General features: G+C 45.9%; 1 protein-coding gene across 1 annotated transcript in view; it reads left to right on the plus strand.

Moving 5' to 3' along the window:
• Window positions 1-26,821, plus strand: part of LOC308132269 (uncharacterized protein) — a 29,736-nt gene extending 2,915 nt beyond the window's left edge. Inside the window, exons 3-13 of the mRNA XM_080499294.1 lie at window positions 1,092-2,422; window positions 2,532-2,616; window positions 3,776-6,754; window positions 8,550-8,675; window positions 20,813-20,925; window positions 21,864-21,990; window positions 22,738-22,894; window positions 23,744-23,877; window positions 24,015-24,160; window positions 25,020-25,115; window positions 25,203-26,821. Of these exons, the coding sequence (XP_080355420.1) occupies window positions 1,107-2,422; window positions 2,532-2,616; window positions 3,776-6,754; window positions 8,550-8,675; window positions 20,813-20,925; window positions 21,864-21,990; window positions 22,738-22,894; window positions 23,744-23,877; window positions 24,015-24,160; window positions 25,020-25,095 (5,259 nt within the window). The 5' untranslated portion in view covers window positions 1,092-1,106 and the 3' untranslated portion in view covers window positions 25,096-25,115; window positions 25,203-26,821. The remainder of the gene's footprint in view (window positions 1-1,091; window positions 2,423-2,531; window positions 2,617-3,775; window positions 6,755-8,549; window positions 8,676-20,812; window positions 20,926-21,863; window positions 21,991-22,737; window positions 22,895-23,743; window positions 23,878-24,014; window positions 24,161-25,019; window positions 25,116-25,202) is intronic.
• Window positions 26,822-27,444: the final 623 nt, after the last annotated feature.

Here is a 27,444-nt window from a genome sequence, read left to right on the forward strand (position 1 = left end):
TCATCATGTAGCTTTTACAAAGTCATTTGCCAGGTAAATGGGATTACTCTCCCTCAATGAAATGGGAGTCAAGTCAGTAATGAGACTGATGCTGACAAAGTGAAACAACAAATGAAGCAGTAGATTATCTCAACATATCTTTTCAGTGAACATTTACTTGAGGAGTTGTAAAACTGTAGATCATTTGCACACCTGGCGCTTGAACAGCAGTCCTGCTCCACCTCAGACTTTTTCTTATGTCATTGCATAACAAGCAGAGGTGTTATTAATAACAAGTGGCTTCTGCCTCAAGTGTAGTTCTACCAGTTCTTGGTTTGCATGATCTCACAGTGCGCTCCGCTTCTTTTCCCTCACTGAGTGACAATGATGAGGGTTCCTCAATATGGGGCAGACAGAACAAATGACATAAAAGAAAAAGACGGTAATAATGTGAAATGTTGGTTCAGCTACAAGAATATGTATGGTTTGGGTTTTTTTTTTACACACTGCAAACATTCAAACTTCAAAAAGCTGTTTGCAATCAATTATCAACCAATATTATCTTATGTTAAGATCCTCACCTCTGGAATGCCCTCCCCCTCCCTGTTAGACAAGCCTCCTCACTGTCCGTTTTTAAAGCTCGTCTTAAAACACATTTTTATTCTTTGGCTTTTACCACGGCGTGAGACTCTGGTCTGGTTTTAGTGCCTTCGTTTCTTGTTGTTTTAACCTCTTATGTTTTGTTTATTGTTTTAACATCTTATTGTTTTTATTGTTTTAAATGTTTTTATTTCGCGACTTATATTTTTATTTATTTACAATGTACAGCACTTTGTTTCAGCTGCGGCTGCTGAAAAGCGCTCTATAAATAATAAAAAAAAAAAAAGATGTCAAGTGTAAAAATCTGAATGGGATTAATAAAAGCAGTGATTCATCAAGTGATCCTTGTGTGCTTCCAATTATGAGTTCATCTTTTTATAATTGTTTTTTTTTTTTTTTTTTTTAAATATATGTATTTTGCCTTGTCATCACACTTCAATTATCAAATACATTGTTGGTTAAAACAACAACGTATGTTTTTATGAGGAATCTCTCTTTGTATTTGAAAATAGGTGCTGGTGAACAGGATGGCCGCTCAGGTGGAGGTTCAGCCCGGGGAGGTGGGGAGGGCCGTGGCAGGAGGACGACTTCACCTAAACCTGACTGACTCCAGCAGTACGAACCTCATTGACATTCCAGCGATTAATCAGGCCCGGATCCTCGCATCTGAACCCAACAAGCCTGTCACAGCCCCGAAGCCACGGCTTTCTGCCAAGCCATTTGCTGTGGAGAGAAATACAACTATTAAACCCATACTTGCCCCGAAGCCCCAATCCAAACCCCGTCCAGAGTCCACCCGCCTCCCTGGACACAAGCCGGAGCCGCCAAGCGATCCCAGACCACTGCAGCCATTCGCTTCTGGACAATCCACACCGGTTTCATCCAATCCTAATCGTCCTGCTCCTACATCCTTTAAAACATCCAATAAGTTCAACACCGGACAAACAACCAGGCCAGTAGCGCAGCCGTTTAAGCCAGCCCCTCCTTTTGACCACGGGGTCACCAACAAGCCCAGTCCTCCGGTCCTGGCAGAGATTCAGAAACCTGCTGCGTCTAGCTATGCCAAAAACCTGAGAAATCTGCAAGCTGCGGAATGGTCTGGAACCACTCAGAGGGAAGAAGAGAAGGGCCAGGGTGCACAGAGTAAAGGAGGGACCTCCATTGCCAGGGCTAAGTCTTTGGGGTTCCTTCTTGACGTTGGGCTCGAGGTAGAGAAAAAGGCTCAACCTGAAGCGCTTGTGCAGCTGCGAGCCCACTCCAGAGGTTCCAGGGCCAGGCCGGTGTCGGCCATTTTCCCGGACAGTCCCTCCAAGACTGAAGCGGCAGCTCCCGCTCCTCGCTGGGCAGGGAGACGACCCCTTTCGGCCGATCTCACGTCCAAGTTTGAATCTGTCGGCCTTTCGTTGCACCGTAAAAGTGTGAAGGCGGAGACTCAGGAGAACGCTACAGAGGAGAAGTCGCCGCGGCTGAAGAGAGCGCAAGATAACCTCACGCCACAAAGGAGCAATGCTGCAGGTAACCCTCTGCTCACAGACCAAAGCATCAACAAGGCAGAGGAAACGACCGGGAAGGAGACAGATGACGACGATGATGATGATGATAATAAGCGTGGGGTTAGCATCAAGTCACGCATCAGTCTTCTCCTGGATTCGTCGTCCACTCCTGAACCAAGCGGTCAGGGCCCAGATGTTCCCTCGCCGGTGCAGCCGGCTCCAGAAGCAGAGTGTACGTTGGGTGTTAAAAAGCTCATCAAGCAGCTGACGGAGGACACGACACCAACTCAGAGCCCCGTTCTGAAGCCTACCCTGAAACCCCGCCCGTTGCCCCTTGACCTAACAAAAAGGTAAGATTCCCTCTTAATGTCCCTTCGGTTTGTTTCTGTCGTTTTGTCTCTGTCGATGAGTTCTGCTGTCATGCCTGGCTTTTTGTCTCGCGCGGCGTCTGTTCATCAGGTTTTCATCCGAGAGGTCACCAGACCTGGTTTCCCTCAGCGAGGCTGCAGATCGCCACGAGATCATCAAAGATCCTCAGAGGAGGGTAAGAGCACGGCAGAGCTTTGTGCGAGCTGCTTTCCCGTGAGCTCAGCATAAGTTTTACAGGCAAATGAGGGTAACGACGTGAAACTATGCTGCAGCCCAGGGCTTGGAATGCTTTCACAGGCTTTCCTTGTGAAGAGAGCTGGCTTCAAATGTATTTATTTGTAACTCATGCCAACATAAACTTTCGAGTGCTTGGCAGAAATCAAAAAGACAAACTAGAATGTACATATGATGTAACGTCAACATAAACCTAATGCAAATGCTCGTGAAAGTTCCGAGTATCAGCTCAGTTGGGTTTATCCTCGTCTCGTTACTCACAAAAAAATGTGTAGACAAAAAAAAAAAAAATGAACACGCTTGAAAAGGTTGCTTTCATTACCTGTGGCCCAAAGTCTGCCTGCGTTCAGAGAAAAAGTCCCCGGAGAAAATGGGACGTTGCAGCAGAAAGGACTGCTGCCATAGACAAACAAAGCTGTGAAACCCAAGACAGCCAGAACATTAATAATCCCTGGAGGGTGTCGGTTATGAAACACAGAGATCACTGGGAAAAAGGTCAATACATGGAGGCTTTGATTACCACCTCTGTACCACACCCACTGTCGCGAGGCCGCCTGAGTACAAGAGTGATATCGTTGATGTGCTTCATATGAAGTCTTCACTATTGGTACATCCAACAGTCGGTAAACCTAATTACAGTGTACAAACATTCTGTGCCTGTAAAATGCTGCTCATGGATGACAGCGTTAGAACTATTGGATCATTCACGTAAATACTTCACATTTCAAAAGTTTAAGATGCCTAAAAATGTCAAGCACCGAGCATGAGTGGTTCAGGAGTAAAAACTGCAATTATTGAACATTGACTTTCATGTTTCGTATCTTTCGTAAGTCATTTTTAAAGCATTCCTATATGAGCAATAATGATACCAGCTTACAGCTTTGTACACAAGTTTCTTTTTTTGGCATATTTGCAATGATATTTCAATGGCCTGCAGTTCAGAGCTGTTTCTCAAAGGTAATTCCTCCTTAAAGATGGAGAGAAAACATCATTACCAAGACACAGTTGTAAAAGTAAATTTTTAAGGAATTTCCCTCTGAGCTTGATAAAGTATTTTTTATTCTCGTCATATCCCAAATGTATGTCTTTTGTTTTCTCAGGCTGAGGAGGCGGTCGGCACTCCGACTGACCAGAAGACATTTCTGGATTCAAAAGATTCACAAGAGCAGCTCAAAAAGGCCTCCACTCCCGACGGACCCGGGGCCGCAGTACAGACGGTGCGGGCATCCCTGTTCGAAAATGTGGTGGAGAGGCACATCGTGTTCATGATGGACGACGTGGATTCTCACAGCAGCCCGTCGTCTAAAAGAAGAGATTTGGAGGACGACGGGAGTCTGTTCATTGCCACTTACAAAGAACCCGTCTCCCCGTCAAGTCCTCGGCAGGTGCCACACGCCTTCGACACTGTCCAGGCAATCGAGAAGAACAGGGCGGTGAGCGAGATCATCCCGTCGGCTCAGTGGGAGGATAAGGCTATGACGCTGCGCTCCAAACGCTCGGACGGCAGCAGGTCGGTGGCAGAGGGGACTCATCCTGCACAAGGACAATCTGCTTCATCAATGACCGCGGAATCACTGCCGCGATATCTACGAGTGGGAGCTTTACCCAAGTGGGACATTTCAGACCAGGACCAAAATGCGGGTCTGGAGAAAGGGATGCCAGAGGAATCGCAAAGGGAAGGGCCAGTGAGGCTATTTGAGCAGGACGATGCAGCTGCAGCCCCAAAACGGTTAAAAATGCTGCCGACTGAAGAGCAGTCCAAACCCAGGGCGACTTACTTTGCTTTGACCGGACAAGTACAGGAGCCATTTTTTCTCGGGGAAGCGGGAACAAGCATCGGAGACCTTGATCATTCAGCAAGGTCTGGTCTCGGGGGCTTGCAAGGGAAGAATCTGCCAATGAGGAGGAATCCGTCTTTAGAGGAGGCATACGGGAAAAGCCATCAATCTCAAGAAAAAGTGGAGGAGTTGATGACGAAGAGCCATTTGTCACCCAGAGATCTTATAGAGCTTGAGAAGCAAAGACTGAAAGAGAAAAAGGAGAGAGAAGCAGCGGAGAAAATGAGACAGGTAGCATTAGAACAAGAAATGTTACGGTTTAGGGAGTTGGAGAAGGGGAGACAAAGGGAGGTGGATCTTCGATCAGTGTTAGATGACCAGAGGAAAGGGGAAATGTTGAATGTCCAAAAGAAAAGAGAACTACAAAAGGAGACTGAAAGACACATGGCTAAACTGAAAGAGCTTGAAAAGGAAAAGCAGCGACAGACGGAAATGGAGAAACAGGCACATCGAGAATTTGCCCAAATGAAAGAGCTGGAGATGCAAAGAGAAGCCGAAAGGCAAAGGCAGAAAGTGTATGAAAAGCAGAAATGGGAATTAGAGGAGAAGCAACGTGCCCTGGAAATGCAAAAACAAATTGAACTCGAAAAGCAGAGACTACAAGATGTAGAGAAGGAGAAATTAAAAGAACTTGAAAGAGAGAGGCAGCGGCAGCTCGAGAGGGAGAAACGACGCGAAGCGGAGAGGATGCAGGAAAGGGAGAGACAGCGCGAGAGGGAGAGGCAAAAACAAAGGGAGGAAGAGAGGCAGAGGGAGCTGGACAAGGAGAGTCGGCTACTTGAGATCCAGAAGGAGAAGCAGAAAATGGAGGAAATGGAGAGACTCAAGGAGCAACAGCTCTTAGAATTTCAGAAACAGAAGGAGAAGGAAAAGGAGCGTCAGCAGGTCATTGAGCTTGAGAAACAAAGAATGAGGGAGAAAAAGGAGAGAGAACAGGCGGAGAAACTGAAACAGATGGCGTTGGAACAGGAAATTTTAAGAATAAGAGAGCTTCATAAAGAGAGGGAACGACAAAAGGAGATGGAGAGGGAGCATCAGAAAGAGATTGAGAGGGAGAAGCAGAGGCAGGAGCAGGAGAGACAACAACTTGTGGAGTTGCAAAAACAGAAACAGAGAGAAAAAGAGAGGCAGCAACTCATGGAGCTTGAGAAACAGAGGCTGAGGGAGAAAAGAGAGCGAGAGGAGGCCGAGAAAATTAAACAAATGGCGCTAGAACAGGAAATGTTGAGAATAAGAGAACTTGACAAGGAGCGGGAACGACTCAAAGAGATGGAGAGGGAAAAGCAGAGAGTGCTGGAGCAACAGAGGCAAAGAGATTTGGAAAGAGAGAGGCAGAGACAACTGGACATGCAGAGGCAGGAGATGGAAAACCAGAGGCTGAGACAGCGAGAGCAGGAGAAAGAGAAGAGGAGGGTAGAAGAGTTGGAGAGACTCAAAGAGGTAGAGAGACAGCAGCTTTTGGAGTTTGAAAAGCGAAGGTTGAGGGAGAAGATGGAGAAGATGGAGAAGGAGAGCGCTGAGAAAATGAGACAGATCGCCAAACAACAGGAAGCAGAGAGGCAGCGACTGAAGGAGAGGCAGAGGAAAGAACAGGAGGACAGACTGAGACCGGAGTCGTCAGCGATGAGGCCTAAAGTTCTCGATCTGGACTCTGTGCTCAGAAACGAGCCGCCGGTGAAGGCGACCGCCCAACGCAGTGACCCGGCGACTCGCTGGAAGGAGCCTTACAAACCTGCCATCCTCGACATCGACTCCTTCACCTCTCAAGCTCCACACTCTCCTGCTAAGGACACATTTCCTGTGTCCGGGCTTCAGGGACTGGAGTTGGACTTCGGAGCCAGGTTACAGCATACGCCTGAGAGAGATGCGAGCTGGAAGGTGCCACCGCAGACCTCTGGAATTTTCTCGAGCCCCGTATGGACGACGTCGCCCCAGGACCCATGGGAGCTGCGGCCCGTGGAGATGTCCGTGGACACCCCCGTGGTCGACCAGAGGAAACAGGCCAACAAGCAGGGCGTCAGGCAGGACGAGCCGTCAAGGAATCCCCAGAGGAACTGGCCCACTGTGCTGGATCAACCACTGAACTTGGCCCCACTTTCTGGGACAGACGCCAGAACCGCCAACACTCCAAGTGGACTCTCCAGTAGCTCTGCCACGGACCTGATCTGGTTGCCCCAAGAGCTGCAGCCCCCGGAGGGCAGGGGAGCTGTCCACCACCAGATGAGGTCACAGGGATCCCAGGTGAGTGAGTCCAGCTTAAATCTGAAAGGGCTTTTCTTTATACATGAACATTCTCGTGAACACAAACGTTGAAGTGAAAGCAATGGCCACTTGTACAACGTTTTCCCACACTCTTGAAAGTGTTCTCTATTCTGAACGTCTGTTTAAAAAAGAAAAGGTTTTCAACAGACCAAACGACATCACTGCTGTGATCTTTAGCCCACACTTAAGTGGCTGTTCTAAATGTCTTCAAACAATCAGCTCCAGGTCATGGCAGTGCTTCTCACTCAACGTCTCCCTGCTCCACATGGTTTGAGCCAAACAAATGAGCTTTGGTCGAGCTCTGCCAAGGCCAGATAACGCTGCCTCATGTGCAAGAAGCCGGCCAACAAGCTGCCGAGCAGCGAACACTCCAGCACCAAGTAGTGCCAGCTCATGGTGGACGGCTTTTATCAAATGAAACCTTTCAGTCAAGCAAGCTTTTCCAACTAAAGTCATACAGCATGTACTGATACGACCACCTTTATTATAGTTATCATACTTTTAAAACGGTTTGCAGTAAAGCGTGGGGTTTCTATGCACATGTGAAAATATGTCCTTGTATTCCAAACCGGAAGTTTCCCTCATGGTCAGTCGTCTCCCTACACAATAAATATTGAAATATTCTCATGAACTGCTTGGAGGTTGTCAACATCGAGGCTTATGTTAGGGGAATTAATTGAATTTAGCCACTTAATGATTTTGTTCAGGCTTTTTATTGAAATGAGTTAAAAAAAAAAAAAAGGAGTGTATCCACTTTTACTATCGGGTCGGTTCAGTTTCATTACCTTCATAACTGATCAAAATTTCCAACGGATTGTGCAAGTATGATCAGATTGAAGTGTTTCTAGGGTGCACTTTTACTCAGGTCCGCATTTAATTGGGTTCATTTCGGTCGGTGTAACTATAGGTACGTGATACACAATCACACACGTACGTCGAGCCCCGGGTCAATTCTGTTTGCATTAATGCAGCATTGCTCTACGACACAGTTTAAGACCCTTCTCCATAAGGGTTTTTACTGAACATTGCATATATGTGGCTATTTTTGCGTGTGGCTAGCTGTTCATCTCTCAAGGCATCTGACTAAATGTCGAAGCAGCAATGAATCCCGCTTTGGATCCACGGTCTACTGGTCTGTGTTCTGCTGCGGGAGCTTTCTCACATCCTTCAGGCCACCACAGTCGGACTGTAACGGCTGCTGTGGTGCAGCTTCAAGTTTAGACGGACACAGTTGGACAAAAAAGTCCAATAAATGTGGCCATTGTTAAAGCACCAGTATATCCACTAAATTAATCTGAACTCGCATGTTTTTGTACTGTAACAGGAAGAAAACCTGTGTATGTGCACCCAAGCCCGACACAGAGAGGAACCCCAAGCCTATACTTGGACAGGGGGTGTTTTACGAGCTATACCTCCACCACTGTGTGGTCTTTATATCGTTCATTAAGTGGTGACATGCACCACTTTAAACTCCTGATATGTCGTCCAGCATCTATTATGAACAGAATTGTATTCCTTATTTATACATTCTTTGCACAGTGGTCCAACCGTTTCGGATTTGGGCTGAAGCCCTGCAGCCAGATTGGACTGAAGAGAAATAAATCGGCATGTTCAAAAGTCAGAAAATTTCAACGTGTTGTTGCGATGAATCTGTTCAAAATATTGCACTTGTTCAATATACCCCTCTTTTAAAACCAGCTTGGTACATATAGATTAAATAAGGTTTGTTCTTGTTTTTCTGTCTCGTTTTTTTTTTTTTTTTTTTTTTTTTAAGGAGTTGAACAGGATGCGTTCTCGTAGTGTGTCACGGCGATCGGCTCCTGCTGCCAGCTCTGCAGAGGGAAACCTCTCCAGGGTGAGGAGTCGCAGCGCCCACCGAGAGCAAGACCGTCACAGCTGGGTGAGTCAGGCTGTGTGTGTGTGTGTGTGTGTGTGGCTGTAGGTCAGTAAGATTTAATACCGGTGCTCAGGTCGCTGCGTAAGTTAAAAGACTGGCTACAGGCCCTTTGTCACAAATCACTGTTTCCATTTCCACTGTTTTTCACGAAGCTCCGCGCCAGTCTGAGAGCGAGTGTGTGTTTGTGTGTCACGCTCTGAGGACGGTCTGCAGTGGAATGCAGTTTGTTGACTGAAGTTACACGCTGCCGGGCTCAGTAAAGTGCCGGTGACTAATGCCGAAGGCACGATGCTCCTCGACCCACCTCCACCCACCCGACGCTACAATGGAGGGAAGTGGTGGCCGGGGCACCTTCCCAAGCCTGTAATTCAGGATCGGAGTTGACAAATGGTTAATAAGTACAAGTTCTCACAGCTTATCACAGTCCTGTCGGCAAGGTTCAGGGAAACCTATGACCAATGAGAATCGTGTGCACGCTATTTGTGACTTTCTGCTGTTTGAAAACCTTTCACATATAATGCAAAAAATGATTTTACTGATTCTTTGTGGTATATATTTGCAGCTCTGTGCTTTTTGTGCTCGCGCCTCTCCTGTGACTCATGCTTGGTTATCAGCTTTGTTAGGGCTGGGTTGTATTTTGCTCTTTGTGTCTTGGACTGTAATTGCAGGCTCAGGTTGAAGGTCTGCATGGTGAATCCACAAGGCCAGTGTTTCTGTGAGGCAGAGCCCGGATCAGGGGACCAGGAGCCCCAGGTCGCTACCGCCATCTAGTGGCTACACTTTAGTGTGCGGGTGTCACTCTTCCTGGTGTCTGACTGCTTCCTTGTTGTCATTGAGAGAAACCTGCTGAACCTGCACCGTTTTAAAAGCTGGAACAAATTATGAACAGGGGGTTTTATTACAGGAGAAATCTACTTTTCTGAAGGCAAAAAAAAGGCAAAGAGTGAGAAGTTGTGTTCCGTTTTCTAAGAATCATGATAGTGATAAAAGTGTATAACGTATTGAGTTTTTGGCTGTACACTGTACAAAATGTGCGACACGTCGGTCAAACCTGTTTGTGATTGAATACTATAATGCAAATCTCTACTACACTTATTGATTAGAATTACACTTCTGTTTTCTGAGGATATTTTATGGAAATCACAAATGATCAACCACCTATGGTTATGAGAAGTATGCAGATCATATATGTATTTTTTTTAATAGGTGACCCAGTCGGGATTAATTTTGGAATGTGACAGGAAGGCGGTGAGAAAAGCCCACATGCAGGAAGTAAAGTCCACACAGAAAGCTGCAGACTTGAACCCACGATGTTCTTCCTCTGAGACGTACAATATCATGGCTTTTAGAGTTTTGAAGATAAGGAACTCCAACTAAGGAAGATGGAAAAACATTTGCTGCAGCTTGTGTGATATATTATTTTAACTTTATATGGAATTGTCCTTTAAGGTTTTCTCATGGTTGATCTAAAGGTCTTGTGTTTGAATGGGAGGAAAACATGTAAAAACAAAATGTACATCACAGTTCTATGAAAACTGTCCTCAAAATCAAGGATATTCTTTGCTGCAATATCTTGAGTATGAGTATATTACTTTTATATGGAGTTTTATTTCAGATTTTATGTTTTTAATTGCAAAGTAATATAAAAAAAAAAAATCCCCAATAAATGGAAAAGTTATTATCTTGATTTTATTTTGGAAATCATGTGATTTTTTTATATATATGGCTAGGAATTTAGCTGCGGCAGTTTCATAAATTGCAAATATTTAAAGCTCAAATGTGCTTGAGACAATATGAGCTATATTTTGAATGATATCAGCCGGAGGAAGGGTTGTCACTGGGGCAGGTTTGAACTAATAGGCGTGTGGTGATGTCATCACTGCTGAGTGTGATGGTCTCAGTGGGCTCTACGAAGCAGAGCGGAGATGGGCACCGGGATGAGAGCTGTGTGGTACATGTGGTCATGTTGTCTTTCCTCCTTCTGCCTCTGGGTGAGTGACAGCGCAACCCTCATTATGTGTCTTTGCCTGTCGGATGCACGTTTCTTCTTATATAACGCCGTATGTACAGTGTGTAATTATCCTACAACGGTGGACTCTCTGCACTTTTGCCTGGACCCCGTTTGCTCGGCTCGCTGCTGGTTGGGTTTGTGGCTCAGGCGCACAGATTGATGAGGTCAGAGGAGGGAGGTGATGAGGAGCTGACTCACTTCCCAGGAGATGATGCTTCGTATTAGGAGGAGAAATATTACGGAAAGGAGGCAGCAGTGACGTCTTTCTTCCGGGCATTTATAGCTCTAGAGTGTCTTTCTCATTCTGTTCTATTGAGATCAGGGGACCGTTTCCACACAGAAAGCATCATAAGCTTCTTATAACACAAAGTTTGAGCACAAATGTCTCTGGAAAGAAAACGTCTTGCTTTTTCTTGTACAAAATTAATTTTCAAAAAAGCGTTGCACTGATAGCCTGATTGCCTTTATTATCATGTGAAAGTGAGCGCTGAGCAGATGTGCCAGTTGTCATGTTATTTGTATACTGTATTCATAATGTCAGCATTATAATGTAATCATTGGGGAAAACATGTCATTTTGTCCCACTTCCCAGAAATAACCACTTTGTTTTAATAATATAAAAACCCAACGAGCTGCTATATTGGCTGCTTGGTCATTTTATACCCTCATTTTTAATAGCAGAGGTTGAATATTTTGTGTCCTGCATATAATATATTTAATTTCTATTAAGTCGGAGTACAGAATCCTAATACTGTCACAGTAGGATTCCTCACAACGGTGGATTGGTGTCACGTTTGAATCGGGTAATTGTTGTGACACATAATGTCACTATGATATAAATAAATACGTACTATGCTGTGATGTCAAAATAATTCTTTTATATCTATCATTAGGTGATATTTCTGTCACATTTATGATTGTATGTGTACATCAGCAGTGAAATGTTAAACTGAACTACTGCAGCAACTGTGCAGGTTGAATAAAAATAGAGTTTTATCCTATAAACTCTTATATACAAGGAGTGACAGTTGAAAATAAGCTGAATGAAACTAAATGAAAGACATCTTCACAGAACCTTTATGCATGACAAAGTTGACAAAATCATCAAATGTAATGATAAAGTATTTGTGTATTCTACAAGTAAAACATCCACGTATACAGGGGACTGCAGTAATAGTAATGACACCAAGCCTGGTAAAGGAACTGAAAAGTTGATGAACCTTGATTGTAAAACTTCCTATTCTAGAAAGCTCAGATTATGTTTATTTAGTCAGGAGAAGCAGATGAAGATTAATAATCTCTTTTACCAGTGTGTACTGGGGAGCTGAGGGACCCCCAGTGCATTTTGAACTGTGGGGGAAACCAGGGTTTGTTCAAAAAACCTCACATAATATTGAGTAGAAGAACATGTCACAACACAATAGAAGACTGAAAAGGTTGTAAATGTATGTACAAAAATATATCACTGTTCAGTCAGCTCTTATGCTTGTATTACCTTGTCTTATCAATGAAACATGACAAAAAAAATTTTTAAATCATCTTTCATTTTATGTGTTTAATGTCTGAGACGATCTGCTGCAGCGAGAGGAGCTGGAAAAACCACATACTACTGTCGGATGTGCTGGATAATTTACTTTACAATGAGGTTGTCCCCTCAAACTGCAAGACGGACTGATTTTTGCAATGATTTGTGGAGAAAAGACAATTATTTCTATGATTCTTTGTTGTCATTGTCATATGAATACAGTACATTAGATGTGGTGGTCATAAGGAAGCCCCAGAGCTGCAGGCTCCACATCCCCGTTCTAAAAAGGCCTTTTTAGAGACGTCCACTCTGAGACCGAGGACAAAACCGTGTGGTCAGTTTTGAATACTGCTGGAAACTGAGACGTCAGGAGTTAATGGGATTACCTGCAGGGGGCATGTTGGGACAGAGATTGCTCCTGCATGAGCCCCTTTGTCCCAGTTTGGCTCCGGTTCACTTTAAGGTGTGTCTCCAGTCACCTGTGATACCTTTTTTGTTTTTTTGTTTTTTGTTTTCCTGCTGGAAACCTGTTTTTTTGAGCCGGCAGCATGTGTCAGGAAGTGTTTGAGTCGCCACTGTTTGCATGAGTCTCGGGCAGAGTGAGATTTAAACAAACATTTACCTGCCTGGTTTGTGATTCATTGTCCCGACAGACTGGTTGGTGAGACAGACTGCCCCGGCAGAGCCACACCTGTCTTCTCACACTTCTGCCTCATGCATGTCTAATCCACCTATTTATAGTTTTCTCCTAAACATGATCATGCACTCAGGCTTATTTCTGTCTGACCAGATCACACTCCAATCATCCTCACTTTCTCCCCAGCTTTCTCTTTCTATTTTTTACAGTGCAATATTTCTTTTTTTTTTTCTTTTTTACATTTGCGTCCATTGTTTTTCTATTCTGGCCGTGTCACTTTACCATTTTTCCTGCAACTGAATGAGGCCAGAGCGACAGAGCACCGCAGAACATATATCACCCTCCCCTCTCTTTCTCTCTCTCTCTCTACCCGGTCTGAATCAGGGACCTCCCATTCTCTCTCTCTCTCTCTCTCTCTGAGTACGCTCCACACTCCCTCTCTCCACCCAGTTTCTCCTTGACGGTGAGTCCTGGAGCGCTGACTACGGACAGCAGCAGCGCTGACGCATTTTCCCCTACCTGCCTGTACCTGCAGGAAGAAGGCAAGGAGAGGGAATTTTTCTCTTCTCCGTTGGACCTGACTTCTCTATCGCACCACCCTCTCCTGTTTCCGGTTATTGCCACTGTGCTGGCTTGCCCTCTAGTTTTCCTCCTGGAAAACGACGACTAAAGCAGCTTTCTTTTTGCCACCAGCTGTCCTGCACGATTTTTCTTCTTCTTCTTCTTTTTTTTAACCAAAAGATATCACAGCACTGCCTGCTTTGGGAATATGAGCCCCAAGTGCTTGAACATGACTTGTCAACTTTCAATCTGAGCCTTGTTTTGGGAGAAATGGATCTACGTCAGCCGTGAGTCGTTGCTCTGCTGTCCTTTAGTTTCCGACCGGGACAGGCCGGCTCGTACCTGGAGGATCGGCGGTTGTATCGCAGCAGTGCTTAGTAATAACGGCGTGTAATGGATTTACTCAAGGGGACGTTTTACTGAGTATCTAGATTCATCAGTGCTGTTAATCATTTATTCCAATAACTTGATTAGTACTTCACTGCAGAGGAGCGTGTCTGACAAACTTGTGAGACGGCAAAGCAGAATTTAAATCTCTCCGACGAGAGTGGTGCACACGTTATAATAGGCACTGGCCTGACATAACCTTTACATGTCCAGTCGGCCGGTGTGCCAGGCGTATCTGGTGGGCATCAAAATAGACGTCAGAAAGCTCCACAATTTACTTTATGCCGACAGCCCGGAGCCTGGACAGTGATGAGTTGAAACCAGAGTCCTATCGGCTCCAGTGGGACTGCACTGCAGAAAGACCATCCAGAAGGGAGACCGAGTGACCGGCTGACCGATCAGCCCGGAGTCGTCTGTGCTGCAGTGCTGCGAGCAGCAGATCCTCACCGGCATCAAACCAGCTGAGCTGCGTCGTCGTTCTCGCCGCTGCAGTATTGAACCCTGCAGAATACGCCAGTGAGCGCCTCGGACACTTTCCCCGGACCGCATCCTCCCCGGGCGCACACTGGACTCTAATGACTCCCTGCTGCCGTCACAACACCAGTCTCGGCTCGGCTCACAGGCTCCATCCAGACGCAGCGAGTCGTGCCAGCGGCGGGTGGTGATGGAGTATCTGGGAGACAAGCTGTCAGTGGCCCAGTCCCAGATGTCGGGGTGGGTGGGCAACGTCCGGCGCTCCTTCCATGGCGCGCTGAGCTTCTTGTCCGCGGGCAGGGGCGACGGCGGCACCGGGGACTTCAAGAGGACCAACTCCCTGCGCTCGCTGGCGTCCCGCAGCCGGGAGTCCATTCGCAGGTTCTCGTTGCGCAGCCAGCAGCGCATGTCCTTACGTAGGCGCACGGCCCCCAACACCCCCATCGCTGTAAGTACGGCGCCGAGGCGCTCCTGTACCATTCCAATTTGTATAGAATTTATTCAGAAGCGGATCTGTTTTGGCAGCAGTAATGCTCACGGTCATACAATTTTTGCATGTGAGGAAGTTCAATAAAGCCCAAGTGGAATTCAAGCTATTGTGCAGCGACGTCCAAGTCACTGTGTTCACAGCTGCTCCTGCAGAAACTATTTGGTCGCCGGCCAAGCATGTCAAGAACTCGTCCATCTGCCGCGTTACACATTCTCCTGCCATTTCTCATCTCTGTTTCTGCGCTTTCGTCACATTGCAAACTTATATTAAGTTCTTCGCAGGAGGTTAACATCGTCACTGTTTGGAAGTCACACCGGCTCGTCAGCTCTTTCTTCTGTCTTTCCATTTAATAATACAATATACATGATTGACAGAAGCAGGAAAGGTGAGATTACTGTTCGCCATTGTGTTCGTATGCTTAAACTCTTACTCGCCTCACAATCTCGTCTCTCGTTCGTTTTGTTTGAAGAACAGATTTGAAAATCTTTTCGGTGGCGTGTCTTCAAGCTAACGCCTGTTTGTTTAACTCTGAGCTCACCTCATGAGTCACAGCCCCGAATGATAAGGTGTTTTGGCGACAGCCGTGTGGCCGTCTTGTAGTTTGAGCCCTCAGGAGCTGGTGCCGTGGTCTCTGAGAGCGGCGGCCTCCCCACTACTAAGTGCCTGAACGACAGTAAGAGGGCAGTAATGACTCCACCTGATTGACACTAAGTGGATGGAGAGGAAGCAGTGGCAGGGAAAACTGGGAGTCTTGGTTATTATCTATGTAAAGCTGCTGTTGCTCTTCTCTTAGCCGTGCTCGACTCATCAAAGCATACTTTGAGAATAATGAGGCATGTATGATGGAGGAGAAATGGTGTCTACAGTTAATACTGAAGGAATTTTTCCAGTTTGAACTTGGCTTGCTACAAAAAAAAAAAAAAAAATATATATATATATATATATATGGCCACTAAGATGTTGGATTATCTCTATTATTGATCCTTGGTTTTAATCCTGATTGGGCTGCAAAAAGTAGCATAGAGTATAAAGACAAAACTATCCAAATGCCAGTACCATTTGTTTGACATGTGATTTAGCAGATTATATTTTACAGGATAAAATCTACCAAGAAAAATCCTATGTTAATATTATTTTTCCTGTGTGAACCAGGGAATTGCATTTTCATACAAACTTAACTATTTAAAAGATATTTTCTATTTTTGGAGGATCCATTTGATAAAAAGTAATTCAGCCATTCTTCCACTTCTCGCTTTATTCCTGGAGCAGACGGCAAAATGTATTTTATTTATATTTGAAATGGTAAATGGGATTCCCCTATAAAGGATCCATACACACATTCATCCAACAGTTCCTGACAAATATGGTTCTTGACCTTCACTGGGATGAATCTGGCATTCAGTGCATTAGACATATGAATGGGTTGATATGGGTGATTGAACTACCAACCTTTTTATTGTCGGATAGACAACTGAGCCACAGCAGTACCAGACACTCCGGGAATCTCCCATTCTTATAGCAGCTCTTTCGTCTTTTCGTTTTTATATCTTCCTCTGTATTTCTATGATAGTGGTTGAATACGTTATCCATCATTTCTACTGTCGCCATACTTGTGTAAAAGATGGACTTTGACATTTGATATGATGTGATCAAATGACTTTGCACAATGTTGGGTGTAAGTCTGTGGGCTGTCCAAGTTGTCTCATGTATTTGATTCCATGACAGATGTGTGAATATGAAGTTAAAACTCTTGAGCATCATGAGCAATGGATGCCACCTGTTTGTTTATTTATTAGTTAAGCTTGCTGTAAAAGCCATAATTGTTTTTGTCATGCTTGGAGAAATTGAAAACTGTGTCCTGAGGTAAATTAGGTTTGCTGTCAGATATACGATTTAATGTAATTTCTATTTTCATTTTACACCACAACAAGATGCAGCAAGATGCAGCTGGATACAAAGTGGCTTTTCTAAAGCAACACAAGATGATAAACGGACAAACATTCAGCCTTACGAGTCCCATTAGAGCTTCAGCTTTAATATCCTGAGACAATCGATAAGATTAGCGGCCTGCGGCAGCGCTCCCACCGTGTTAGAGGCACGACGGCGCTCACTGTTGACACGTTAACTTTCAACAACAGCCGTCAAAAAACCCAGAAAAACAAACCTCGGAATGAAAGTAATCCTTTAAGTCAGGTTCAACGCATTCTGAGCAGAAATCCCTAAGCCAAGTCAGGTTTTCACATTCTTTGCCCTCTTTTCTCAGCAGATGCTTTGTACTGCACTGGGCCGGCGCCTAATTGCAGCATTTATGTAGTGAAGTAGTAACGCGGCCCTGTTGGGCCCACCTGGCAGGGCTCGTCTTAATCTAGCCGTCTGACATGTGGCTGGAAGACCACCTCTGTTGACGTGAGATCAGTGCTTGTGGGAGCAGTTGTTGTGGATATCTAAAGGATGTGGATATTGATTAGCGCGGTGGGCGTGAGTGCACAGTTTCCCACTCCAGCCGAGCTGAAGGAAGGAGATGAGACGAGTAGAGGATTTAAGTGGCGACACACTGGGAATACCGTTCTATGACTCAGGGAATTTTGACGGTCGTCAACAAACGTACGGTATCCAAGCGTCGGACTCAGTCGATTCCTGTTGGGATACATCCGATTCTTACTTCTTAAACTCAGACCTTTGTTGGTTTGAGGAGGTTTCTGGTTATTACGGTCACGCTTGAACCCGGCACCTCCATAAACCTGTTCTTCTGATAGCGATCCAGAGATGAGCGCGTTTCTCAACTGCGGTTTTTACGATGAAAACATCACGTGCAATGTTCTCGTTTTACCCGCAGTCACTGCTCACTTTGTTTGCTCTGCCGTGAGAAGCGTTGCGTTGGGGCCTTCCCTCGCGTTCCCTCGCACCGCCGAGGACAACCGGCGTTATCTAGCAGAAGTTTCCAAGGCTTTCCTCCAGCGCCTTCCTCCACAGATTGTCAGTCAGGCGCAGTTTAGTGATCGGCGCTTTCTCCTCCTTCATCCTTCCATTCATCCGCTCTTTGTTATGCCGTTTCCCCCCTGACGCGCCCTTCCTCTCTGGTGGGGGGGGGACACGGCTATTGGTCATGTTATTAAAGGAAAAACCTTCTCCTTGACAGCTCTAAATCTTCGCTGCTGCCACGCTTCCTTCAGCCACTGTGTTTCCCTGCTTTGCTGTGGCGGCTGCAGTCACACCTGTGAGAGGAAACTCAGGAAGGGATTTGCTTACATTACATTGCTTACATTAAATTTTTTTTGTTCTGCACATTTTTTTTTTTTTGGGGGGGGGGGGGGGGGGGGGGTGTATATCTTCTTGTCAGTCTGTCAGCAAAGTATTACAGAAAAGTACATAACAGCACTGCAGCTCTGGGTTTAATGTGACAGCGGGTAAAATCCCACATTTCACTCCGCCACAGTATAAATGAGGCTTTAAAGTGCTCAGTATGTTTGTCTGTTCGGTAGCGGGGCCACTCCGACATGTTGAAGCAAAGATCTTCCTCTGCGCCGTGGAGCCGAGGGCGTGTTTCAGTGGAATAACACACACACTCCACACACACACGGCCAGGAATTTTTATCGCCACAATTTTATGAGGTCCAACTTGAAGCGTCTGCCAGCAATGATTACAGTATACGCTAACATGCAGGAGAGAGGCGGATTACATAATATCAACATCTATATACAAGCTGAACTTCTTGCACTCTCTTGTAAATGTATAAAGTGACTGTATACGTGTGGCATTAAATGTCGCAATATGTGTTTTTATTCCGTTAAAAGTCTTCACAATTATCACAGTAACACAGCAGAATAAGGGAAAACGACGGGGACATTTGGTGCTTTTGGTGACGAGAAAGCAGCAAATTCCACGTCTTGGTTCTTATTACATTCTTATTAGTCTTGTGTATTACGTCAGTCCATTAATGGACCGACACATATGGAAATTGCTTTTAATTATGTATCTATTCTGCACAAGGTAGGGGAAAGTATTTTGTAGCCTGTATGACCTTGTCTTGAAACACCAGCGACAGTTCCCTCTGAAATCTCACTTTCCCGCCAGAAGCAACAGAGAATTGTATTATTGTTTGAGCTTGTGCAGCAGCAAATAATCACTGAATCTGTGGTATGAAAATGGATATATCTGACCAGTCTGACCAGTGCAACAATCCTTTTTTGTTTTGTTTTTTTTGCAGCCTTAAAGTCCATGTCTCAAAGCTCACACAGAACTATAAATTAGAATTTAAAAGAATGTGATCGATCCACTGCTTGGTCCATGCAGTATAATAACCCTACTCGACACCATGTGACATTTCAAAGCTTCTGTTATTCTTCCATGATACAAGTGTAAAACTTCCGCCTTTAAACAGTGAGTGCAGTCATCACTGCCTCGCTCGGAGCTCAGTCGTCTGTATATACGAGGCTAAGTGGCGTGACCCCGTCGCCTCAACTTGAGAAGTATGAGCGCTGTAAATCCTTGAGAAGAGGATAAGTTCAAGTTCAAGTGCTCTTTTCCAGAAGCGGAGAGTCGCTGAATGCCATTCTCACTGCTCTGCTTTCTCTGGTCCTGCCAGGAAAGGCGCCACTGATGAATGACGTCCTGTGCTGCTGCACTTTTTTTTTTTTTTTTTTATGTTTTGTTTTAATGCGCTCTTAATCAAAACTTCTCACAACTGTACTCTTGAGTCTGGTGTTATTGTCGGCCTTGCACTGGCTCTGCCGTGCGACTCTCCCTCTGCTGACTCGTACACAAAGAGAGCAAACAAACAGGGAGAGCCTTCATGCAGCATTCAGGATGAACGCTCCGGCCGGCAAGTGGAGGAACCTGGGCAATTAGAGCGCCAGGTGTATCACGTTTCTCTGTCCACCCCTCAGGCAACGTCTGACGACAGGAAGATTTTCTTTTGTTTTGGGTTGGGTCTTTCTGTCTTCTATATAGGCCAGGTTTATCAGTTCATGTGCAGGCGTGCGGTTTGGAGACAGTATGTCCTCTGTTACCGGCCTCATTAAAAGAGCCACGGTCCAGTGGGCAGCAAACACACACTCAATCGTCCAACCACCCATCTCCCATCTTTGTCCCCGCTCCGGTCCCGTCTCCCATTAATTCGTCCTTCCACCTTTTTTAATCGTCCCATCTCGCCGCCGCTTGCTCGGGCGTGACGTCCTGCGGCTCCAATCGGCACCGTCGCAGGTTCTGCTGCAGCGCCGGTGACATCGATTAACCAGCTGAGGCCATTTATGATCATTAGAACGTCGCGTTTAGAGAGCAGGTTGCTGTTGAACTTCGCTTGGCAAGAAGAAGATGTGAGCAGAGCTGGCGACTTGTTCACAAAGCTGTAGAGATGTTGAACGAGGCTAATTGTGCCCGTCTTCTCCACGTGTCAGCAGTTATGTCATTGTTTTTAAACTGTGCTTCTAATGGGAAGCTGTGGACAACATGTCACGAATGAGGGAATAAGGCCAATAATTCACCCCATTATTGGCGGTAGTGACCTCTGAAGGCTCTGAAAGATGGAGAATTGATTTTAAGTTGTCTTACTCTGGACACACAAGTAAATTGTTGACCCCAGTGTGAATGTGTGTGATTGTCTGCCGGGACCCTGACCTGGATGAAGTGTGTATAAACGATGGGACAGATCCAAGTCACTTCTCTTACTATTGAGCAAGAGCACATCCTGATAAATGATATTCTGAAGGCAAATACTGAAATTTAGGGAAAATGTTTTTGCATTTTCCCATTCTATTTAACAAAGCATCTCCCATTTCCATTTCGAGTGCTTAGATAATGCACTAGAGGGTGAACCATGACAAACACCCAACAAAAATAGATGAGTGGGTATTTAGTTTTTTTACTAAAGCAAAAAAAAGAAAGAAAAAATGGAAGATTTATGAATTAAAATCATAACATTAAAGGTATCCATTGTAAAGACATGTTTACTGTTTAACTTCTTGATGGATTTTGTATTTTATAGCTCACATCTAGTTTTCTTCCTATTAATTAAGCTGATGTCCTTCTTCTTCTCTCTCTTCGTCTTTGTTCCAGGTGCCACAGACACCAGGTGGCGAGGAAGAGGAGGGAAAAGACTCTGGGACACCAGTCCGTGACACCGACAGCCAGTATGGGACCTGGGAGACGGGGCTGCGCACCGACGACAGGTAAACCATCATAGTATTAAATCACATTCCCAGTATTCACTATGGGCCACAGGGAAAATGCCTGAAGTCCGTGTTTAAGTTCTGATTAATGGACTGAAACTGAAAAAGCAAAGTTTGAAGGCAGTAAGAGTTTTGTTTTTTGTTTGAACATTTTTTATTTTAATTAAATGTATTTTTGATGCAGAGGTTTATTGATAAATGGCCTGAAAAAGTCAAACAAATATATTTATAAAGTGCGTTTCTTACAACCGTACTGTTAAAGGTGCTTTATTATGTAATACAAATGAAGTGATGGGAAAATATTAACTATTGTTATTTGCATATATATGTCATAAAATGCATTTTTTTTTATTTTAAAGGAGAGAAAAAACCTTAAAGTATTTTATTGAAAAATGTCTAAATTGTAGAGGTTATCCTGTTTAAACAAACGGGGAGCCAAGTTTTAGTGGCACTATAAATAAAAGCGATAAAATCTGAAGTTTGAATATATCAGTATGGAATGAATGTCCTGAAAATGGGTTGTAAAACAACGACACCCGTAGTTTTGATCCAGGTGTTCATCAGTGTGACGGTTCTAAGCCCCGGTGACGCTGAAGCAGCTGGACTCGCACTCATCCAGTACTGACCTCATGTGGTCGGAACATAATGGCACAAGACTCATGAGGACAAAAAAAAATTGGGATGTGTTAAAGGGGAGTTGAGCCTCGGTCTTCTCCACATACTGTAATTATCTTTCTGATCCTGGTCATGGTGACGACGGAAGTTTGGGGGTTGTCGTGGTGACGACACCTAAACCACGGCCCGTCACAGTCTGGACAGGAACGGTGGCACCGCAGCAACAAAAGAAAGACGGTGACTCATTGTGTTCGGTCGGACGTGTTGCTGCCGCACGGTCGTTCACCAAACACTTCTCTCTTCCTTCTCTCTCCCTTCCCCAGCCTCACGCCCGCCACTCCCAGCTCCGAGAGCAATCTCAGCCCTTCTCCCAAGAAGCCCGCCACGCCGGGCGACGCCCCCGACGGCGGTCCTCCCTCGTCCGAGGATCAGCCTCTCGCATTCCCTGATGTGAGTGAGGGAGCGAGTGAGGGAGAGAGGGAGAGAGGGAGAGAGGGAGAGAGGGAGCGAGTGAGGGAGAGAGGGAGCGAGTGAGGGAGAGAGGGAGCGAGCGAGTGAGGGAGGGAGCGAGTGAGGGAGGGAGCGAGTGAGGGAGCGAGTGAGGGAGCGAGTGAGGGAGTGAGGGAGCGAGTGAGGGAGCGAGTGAGGGAGCGAGTGAGGGAGCGAGTGAGGGAGCGAGTGAGCGAGTGAGGGAGCGAGTGAGGGAGCGAGTGAGGGAGCGAGTGAGGGAGCGAGGGAGGGAGCGAGGGAGGGAGCGAGGGAGGGAGCGAGTGAGGGAGCGAGGGAGGGAGCGAGGGAGGGAGCGAGGGAGGGAGCGAGAGAGGGAGGGAGGGAGCGAGTGAGGGAGCGAGTGAGGGAGCGAGTGAGGGAGCGAGTGAGGGAGGGAACGAGGGAGGGAGGGAGGGAGGGAGTGAGGGAGCGAGTGAGGGAGCGAGTGAGGGAGCGAGTGAGTGAGGGAGCGAGTGAGTGAGGGAGCGAGTGAGTGAGCGAGTGAGTGAGGGAGCGATTGAGGGAGCGAGTGAGTGAGGGAGCGATTGAGGGAGTGAGTGAGTGAGTGAGGGAGCGAGTGAGTGAGTTCTACGTGTGTCGACTGACCCACGTTTCCTCGTCCACCAACGTGTTGCGGCTGCACCGCCCCTCAACTTCTCGGTTGCGCTTCAAGGAGACGTGTGTTTTGCTTGTGTGTGTGTGTGTCAGACTCCGGCCGCCCTGCTGGACACCAGCGTTCTGCGCTCCAGAGCTCAGCTGGGAAAGAAGCGAGCCCCGCGGACCCGTCCGACCCGGGCCGCCCGTCAGACGGCGGCGCTGGCCGAGGAGGAGGCCGCCGAGGACTGGCTCTACAGAGACTCCACAGGTTGGTGTTGTTTCACAGGACACCTCTTCACGTAGCGGCTGGAGGACTGGGAACACCAAGAATAGCAAACTACGGAATATCAATGTGGTTTTGGTGTTTGACCTGCTGAGCTCTTATTTTGAAGCATGTAAAATAGAACTTGAACCAGAGCGGCACCTGTTTCACCTTCGGGTGTCTGCAGTGGAATATAGAATATATTAGTTTCACACTGAGCTTCACTAACATTCACGTCATTGTCAGTATTCACCTAAAGGAAAGCCAGGATCATGGTCGTAGTCTCGGCACTATGATCATTTTGGTCAAACCTTCTTACAGTCTTGCAATGGTTCACCTGAACACGCCCCGGGAATTTCCTTCAGTTCTGGTTCTTCCAGATCTGTTGGATGTTCTTTATTGCATTTCTGGTAATAATTCTGTAATTATAAGTAACTAAAAGTCTTGTTCAAGACAGAATTCTTTTTTGAGAGTATGGAAGTCTTTTAGTTGTCTCTTGTTTGTTGTGGAGTATAATGTCCTTTCCTACTCTACTGTATGCAGTACTGCTGGAATGTTGCATACGTCTCTGTATGAGCTAACCTGATTGAGCCGTAGAGTTTCCCGTCCCTGCTGTTCTAGTTATGAACTCTAGATAAACTGCAGAGGACGACATGTGAGACACCCCTCTGACGTCGTCAGGCTGATTTGTGTAATGTTCCTCGGGTGCGGCCCTTGTGTGGAAATGCAAATCCTCACGCCCCCGCGGGCCTTTTTTCACTCGGTGGCCCGTCCCTGGACGCCGGCTTGAGGTGAACCACTGAGGCTTCAGTTGGGGAAAAAGGGACTTGTCAGTGATTCTTGTCTCCCCCGCAGAGGCAAAGCCCGAGAGGAAAGAGGACGTCTCTGATTCAGAGGAGCCGGCCCGAGGAGCTGAGGCCAGCCCCGCCGTGGCCTCGCAGCCTCAGAGGGTGGCCCTGTTCCCCGGGATGGACCCTTCAGCTTTGAAAGTGAGCCGCCACACCACACCACACCACACCACACCACACCACACCACACCACACCACACCACACGCCTCCCCCGAAGCAGGAGGCTCCCGTACGGCGGCCATGACTTCTTCTTCATGTGTCTCCTCTGCGTCGTCAGGCTCAGCTGAAGAAGAGAGGCGACTCTGACAATCAAGTTGACGGCGCTGCTGCAGCCTCCCCCTCCCAGCTGTCTCGCTCTCCAAAGTCCCCCTTCCTGCCCCGCGCAGCGCGCGTGCTGCCCCCTGCTGGCGGCAAAGAAAACGGGTCAGCAACATGTTTCTCTCTCCTCCCACCCATCTCTCACAATCTGCTTCACCCTCTACCGACTGCTCATTGAACTGTTTCACCGTCTCAATCCAATTAACTTGTTTAAACATATTTTAAGACTTTTTTTCTACTATTAAGACTCTTGATTAATCCCAATAAATATGTAATAAGTTATGCACTTTTCATTGGATTTTCCTAAAAGTTGGGATTCTCTGTGTTGGATGCATAATAACTATATTTTTATAGGACATTTATATCATGTTTGCAATAATTTCCATACATTTATTTCATCGCTTTTGTTTTAAAAGCCCTTCACTCTATTTATTGCTGGAAAGATCTATGAAGGCTTTTCTTGAAGTTGGAGGCAGAGAGTGTTTGGACTTGTGAAATAATAAAAACAGGAAATTGCATGTATTTGATAGATTTGATTATTATTTTGGACACATATTATATGATATACATATATCATATTCACAATGCAAATGTAGGGACAAGAAACCGTGGTGTTTAAAAAAAAATAAAGAGCAGTACAGCCTTAATACTTATGGCTGCTTTCTATTCATACACACTGTAATGTTGCTTTTCTTTAATAAAAAAAACCCAAAGTGTTCTAGAACAGCATAAATGCATAAAGTTTGAACAATAAAACATAGGACAAGAAAAAAAATCTATCAAGCGGGTCTAAATATCAGGTATAATGTAGTTCTACCAGCTTGACAGGGTGTGACAACGTGTGGACTCCCCCGGGACAAGTTGCATTGGCTGCATGTGTGAAAGCCGACATATTTACTCTAAAACAAGAAGATTTCAAAATCTGGTCACTTCCTTCCTGAAGACCGGTTTCTTGTCGTTGCAGTGAGGAAGACTCGCCCCAGTGGCTCAAAGAGCTCAAGTCAAAGAAACGCTTGAGTCAGTATGAAAGTGAGAGCTAAAATAAATGTAAAAAAATGAGGTGAGACAATTTTGTTGAAGTTTTAAAGCATTTCAAATGTTGTTTTCCTCCAGTGTCTGACCCCTGTTGTGCTCCTCTCCCCTGCAGGTTGCCTTAACAGATGAATCTGTGAAACAGAAGCCTTAACGTTTGACCCAGAGAGGTTGGGAGGAGAGGATGGACCTACAGCTGCTGATGAATTTACTATTGTTTAGTTTTTTTTCTTTCCTTTTTGTTCTCTTCCCATCTGGGTCGATAAATGTGCATGGTGCCTTTTTATATAGAGAGTTTCTGTCTTATGGAGAAAAAAAAGATTAAACAAATCAAGCACGGAGACAAAAAAACCCCAACAAAAAACCCTAAAAAAACCCAACAAACCATGGGGCTGCTCCGCTTCCTCCACATCATGCTTGAAACCTGCACAAGCTCCTGCAGCAGGAGGGACTTCACATGAACACTTTAAGAGGGACCAGGAGGAGAGCGGAGGTTCCGTTTCCTGTCGGGGCTGCATTTCAGGAAACGGTTGACTAGCGGGGACCACGGCGCCTCTTCGTCCCGGCCGGGCCTCGTGGCGCCGCTGGACGACGGTCCGGCAGATTCTTCACGGGACTTGTTTGTTATGTAGTTTTGCCTCACTCCACTAATATGTGTACAAACTGGCCTGTGGAGGCCGCCGGGAGTCTCGCCAACGTTGCCATAGGATAACATTTCAGACACTAATGACTTTTGAACGTAGAGAACAAACCGCCACCGACCTGATTGTCGGCGAATCGTGTCGGTAACGGTAATCGGGAGACGTTGTATTTGTATTATTGTTGATTTAACAACAGAGCTAGTTTTGGAGAGAGAAAAAAAGAAAAGACGCATCACTACAATAGAGACTGACCTCTGCAACGCTCCACAACCTGAACAGTGTCAGTGACTGTGTACTGTACCTCTTTATGTGTGTTCTTGGTCAGATTACATGTTGGTCTTTGTGGAGGAAGCACGGGGGAGGGGGGGCTTTCTGGACAAGTGACTTTTGCATCCGTCAATCACGCACACTCCTGATCAGCACAAACGCACTCCAGTCTTTTTTATGAAAACACTAATCAACCGTTCTTCCCTCCTGTAATGGACTGCGGCGGCGAGCATCCAGTGTACGTTCACTCATACACTCCATCATGGTTTGAACCCCCCCTCCCCCCAGCGAATGTGCAATTGTCCCTCTTCTTGGTGACCCTTTCTTTGTGCTGCACAATCTTTACCTGTCCCGTCATCAAGCGTGGTTCCTGCTGCCGGGGCTTCCTGTGTCACGTGAATACACTAAACGGCTGCAATGACTCCGCCTGTCGCCTTGGTCCAAATAAATGTGAATATTTGCACCTGCTTCCCACCTCCACTGCGTCTTCCCGCCACGTCCACCCGCCGCGTCTGCGCTTCTACAAAGCACTTTGTCACTTGATGCACTCCAGCACTGACCTCTGCCCCCTCCCCCAGGCTCCGCGCCGTCGGCCTGCTCATGCAATGCAAAGCGAACGTGTAGGATCGCGGATTAGGAGTGACTGTCTCTGGTTCCTTTTGTACATTGACCTTTTACTTTTGTCAGAAAATGTGAGGGTTTATTTTTTATGTCTTTCTTTGTTCCTTTTTTTTTCTTCTTCTTTTTTTTTTTTTAAATCTGAAAGATGTATATTGCACTGTGTTGTCCTGGCCAGTGTCCTAAAGTGAATAAATTCTTAATAAAAAAAAATCCACTTGACTTCATATATTGACTTTGGTGTTTCTTTTCAACTGACTGTCTTTAATCAAATCACCAACTGCAGGTATTATTGAGCTCAACATGGTTTTAGTTTACAAGTATTATTGAGCTCAACATGGTTTTAGTTTACACGGCAACGAATATGAGTCGTCATCAGTCCATACGGAGGTCGTGTTCTCTCCACTTTCTTCACGTTTATCGCGTATTGTTCTTTGCACACGTCTGTGTGGCTGCATTACCAAATCAAGCAACAGCGCCCCTCTGTGGCCCGGCATACTAACTACATCGTTGCATGCTGCAGTGTAACGGATGAGGCGTTGTCCCGTGAAATGTTGTCATGTAAACGGGGCCCAAGGCTTGGTCAAACAATAACTAACCTGTTTGTCAAAATTTTATATTCATCGTCGGCAAAAAATGTCAAAGTCGAGGTTTAACTGCACGCTGAACCCTTTCAATGGGTAGAGGACTATTTTTTTGGGGGGGAGCAATTTGTCTGTTTTCTTGTACACTTAACAGAAAGTTAAAGAAAATACTAGACTGCAATGAAAAATGTTATCCAGGTTACGGAGACGTGTTTTAGTTTCGTTGTAGCATAGTGCATATATACAC

Source organism: Blennius ocellaris (assembly GCF_963422515.1).
Source record: "Blennius ocellaris genome assembly, chromosome: 7".
Taxonomy (NCBI): domain Eukaryota; kingdom Metazoa; phylum Chordata; class Actinopteri; order Blenniiformes; family Blenniidae; genus Blennius; species Blennius ocellaris.